Source organism: Diaporthe amygdali (assembly GCF_026229845.1).
Source record: "Diaporthe amygdali strain CAA958 chromosome Unknown NODE_141_length_3317_cov_64_579321, whole genome shotgun sequence".
In the NCBI taxonomy this organism is placed as follows: Eukaryota; Fungi; Ascomycota; class Sordariomycetes; order Diaporthales; family Diaporthaceae; genus Diaporthe; species Diaporthe amygdali.
In genome coordinates this window covers 31-3,317 of record NW_026517161.1, presented here as the reverse complement: position 1 = coordinate 3,317, position 3,287 = coordinate 31, and the positions used below count along the sequence as shown (strand labels likewise).

Here is a 3,287-nt window from a genome sequence, read left to right as displayed (position 1 = left end):
GATGTGGTTTCGCAACGCTGGACAACTTTCGCTAAGGCCCAAGCTCAAGGCTTATTGTCGAGAAGGCGGCGACGTTGGCGGATATCTTGTGATGTGCTTGCGAGGAGTGGTCCGTCGTGCACGCGAGCAACTAATTTTTATACATGACAGCCGTCCCGTGATGGGTTATGACCGAGCTAGTCAGCTGTGTTGGTAATTTTGATTTTCTGCTTCCTCATTTGGCTTATTTTCAACTCTTCTATTTGCTCGTCGAGTGGACTGGCTCCAGTTTCTTTTATAGTAAGTTATATATAGCTGCATACTAGTCAGCCTATCGGGCTGTGCTTGGGCAGAGGCTAAGATTAGGTCTCTTTGCGGCGGGGTTCTTTCTCCAAGCAGCCGCGAGCTAGCCAACAGGCTCACATGAATCAAATTATCAGATGATTGATCACAAGGTCTGAAGAGCCTTCCATCCAATGACGGGCCGGAGGAGCGGCGCGATACGTATTGTTGCGAGAGAGCCTCAGCTGTGAGTGGGGCCTCCTGGTGGGAGGCAATGAGTACGAGCCTAAATTCTGCTTCAGTTCGACACGCGAATTGTACTTCGCCAGAGACTAATTCATTAATCAAAGTGAGATGTCCTTAGGAATTGCTGGAGAGAATATCAACGAATCAACCAATCAATCATAGCTGGCAGGAACTGGTATTCGCCAAAGGACGTGGCCGACTTTAATGTAGCAATGTACACTACTTTCTTAATCTGGGTGGGAAAGAAAGGACTGACTTTCCGACGCTAGTCGTGATTTGTACACCAGCTTGCAGGAGGCAGAGTGCAAGGCCATCCTTGTATAGCAATAGAATGCACCACCATGACCGATGGCGATCTGCTGCCAGTGCTCAGAACCAACTTCTACATTCGAATCTTTTCCAAGCTTGCGTGCAGTCGGAATCGAAGTGCCAGATCTCAGAGATGAAGACACTTTTCGACTTCCATGGCAACAAGATCGGACGTTTGAGACGCATCGACCTGCATGCGTCAGTATATATGTCAGCCTTACATGGAATGACAATTTACCTTGTGAAACTGCTTTTCACTAAGTAATTTGATAATGGCCGAGGCGTCTCTGTTATAATCGGTAGCCCGTTTAAGACGGACTGTCTCGTCCTCGTCATCAACCCGCCCTGATGACCTTGCACGCGCGCCCAGTCTACATGCCAAAATTTCCGGAGTGCATTCAAGATAGACCGTCACGTATTGAGCGGAAATCTGATGAACAACACGTCGTGTCAGCTGGAAACACCTTATGATGATAATTGAGCTAACCTCTTTCTCAAATGCCTGAAGCTGCTTAGTGCTACGCGGGAAGCCATCAAGGATGACAGTGGTCTTCCCTTCACGAGCACTCCTCTCCATCCTCTTTTGGAAGATCTTCATCGCTAATATTGCAGGCACAGCAATGCCCTTCGAAAAGCTCTCGTCGATGAAATCGCGGAAAGAGCTTTGCGTATCCTGGACTTCCTGACGAAGTTGCTCGCCAAGAGAAATGCTCTCGACAGATTGGTGACGTTCCTTGATATGCTCGCAAACCGTTCCTTTACCCGAGCCTGGGCCACCTGGCAGTGCAAGACTTTAGCTTTCTCATTTCAGAATAGGGCATTGGACTAAGCGACGAAGGTAGGGTTAGTACGAACCGATGAGTAAGACAAATTTGAACGGCCACTTCTTGGGTCCCCAATTTCTATGAAGCGACCCATGGAGCGCTGTTAACGTCCGATCGGCACAGAGGTCGAGGCCTTTCAGATCGTTGCAAAAGTCGTCAAGCTTTGTGTTGGTAGGATTGGTAATGTAGTATCGTTGTGCTTGGATCGCAGCCTCGACTTTATCTGCAGCGTGTACCAAGCGTGCTTCGATAGTATCTCGACAATTATACTCGGCAAGCCGTGCCTCGAGCGTTGCAGTAAGCTCGCCAGGAGCCAGAGCCTTGATGAAATTCATAGCTAGCTCTTCCCTCGCATGCTTCTCACTCTTCGGTACCCCGTCAGCCGGAGTCAAGTCGCCTGTAATGATCTCGGGGACATCGTGTGTGAGAGCCAATTCCAAGGCTTTCAGTTTCCTGAGGGGCTCCATATTCTATGATTCATCAGCTTCATCAACATTAACATTAGAAGATCATAAGGCATCGGAGTTTGTTTGCACCTGTGCTAGTACAATCATGGCGACCATCCATGAGTGTTCGGCAACAGACTCTGTCCTGCCGCGGATATTTCGATGTTGCCATCCTGCGCGGGGCTCTTCCTTGAGCTGCGTGAGAAGTAAGTAAAGGTCGAGCAACCCGTTGTCGTCCATGTTCAATCGTTCGATTGTGGCTGTTTGACAGGAATAAGAGGCATTGATGGAATGCGAAAGCCGCGCGGGGTTGGATGGGTGCGGGGTGTTGGTTGGTGCGGCAGCCTGATAAGCGCGGGTTTGGTAATCGAGGTCTGCAGGATCACGTGTTTGTCAAGGGGCAATCAGACGCGTTCCTAAGTCTAGGTGGTGGCTGAGGACGAGACGGCAACGGTGCGGGAGGCGGGGCAGAGTAGCTCCCATACTGGTACACGTGCCCCGCACCATTATTGTGAATCATGTGCCTGTTCCCCTGCATATCGGTTCCGTAGTCATAATGAAATTCTGTTAAAGTTTTGACAAGAGTGCGCCATCTTTTCTTGAGATTTTCGCCGCTCCTGTCTGTCTTCCTTGAATGTCTTCTTGTGCGGCTAGGATTGGCTATAGCCGTTTGCGAGTGGACTATATCCTCCGCAGAGCGAGGTTCTTGCCCTAAGCGGTTGTTGATTTCATCCATCTAGAGAGTCAGGTTCTTGGATGGAGAGTGTATAGTAGAATTCAGACACAATTCAAATGTTTCCTATTTGAGGACCCCATGGGACTTGCATGGTGGCGGTGTTCCTTGGGATGCCCGTTTGGCCTGCACTTTGAAAGCCGGGATCTAGGTACGGGCATTTTGAGTGTGACCTGGAGCCGGGATTCCACTCTGGCTTCGGCTGGCGAATAACCCGAGCCGGCTATTGTGGTGTGCAAAGCCACGAGCCCGTGCTGCACGAAGAAATTAGTCAGGCAATGACCATGCTATTAATGACAGACGGGAAAGCTTACGTGTTAGTCTCACCCTTAGCGTGTCGAAACGCTGGCGGAGGTGGGTCACTATCCCCTAGTCTCTTTCCGCGGATGTTGACGCCTGTCCAGCACCCGTTTCTGAAAAACCCTCTCCAGATCAACGAGCTGATCCCGTTAGTCGGATTGGCCCTCA

The 3,287-nt window shown here is 50.1% G+C and overlaps 1 protein-coding gene across 1 annotated transcript; it reads right to left on the bottom strand.

Annotated features, from left to right (window-relative positions):
• Positions 1-943: 943 nt before the first annotated feature.
• J7T55_007841 (uncharacterized protein) lies at positions 944-2,913 on the bottom strand (the record flags this gene model as incomplete). The annotated part of the gene is made up of 7 exons (XM_053136378.1): positions 944-1,006; positions 1,055-1,246; positions 1,304-1,593; positions 1,672-2,110; positions 2,177-2,460; positions 2,591-2,650; positions 2,898-2,913. 7 exons carry the CDS (start codon positions 2,911-2,913, stop codon positions 944-946), a joined length of 1,344 nt encoding a protein of 447 aa, XP_052986044.1.
• Positions 2,914-3,287: the final 374 nt, after the last annotated feature.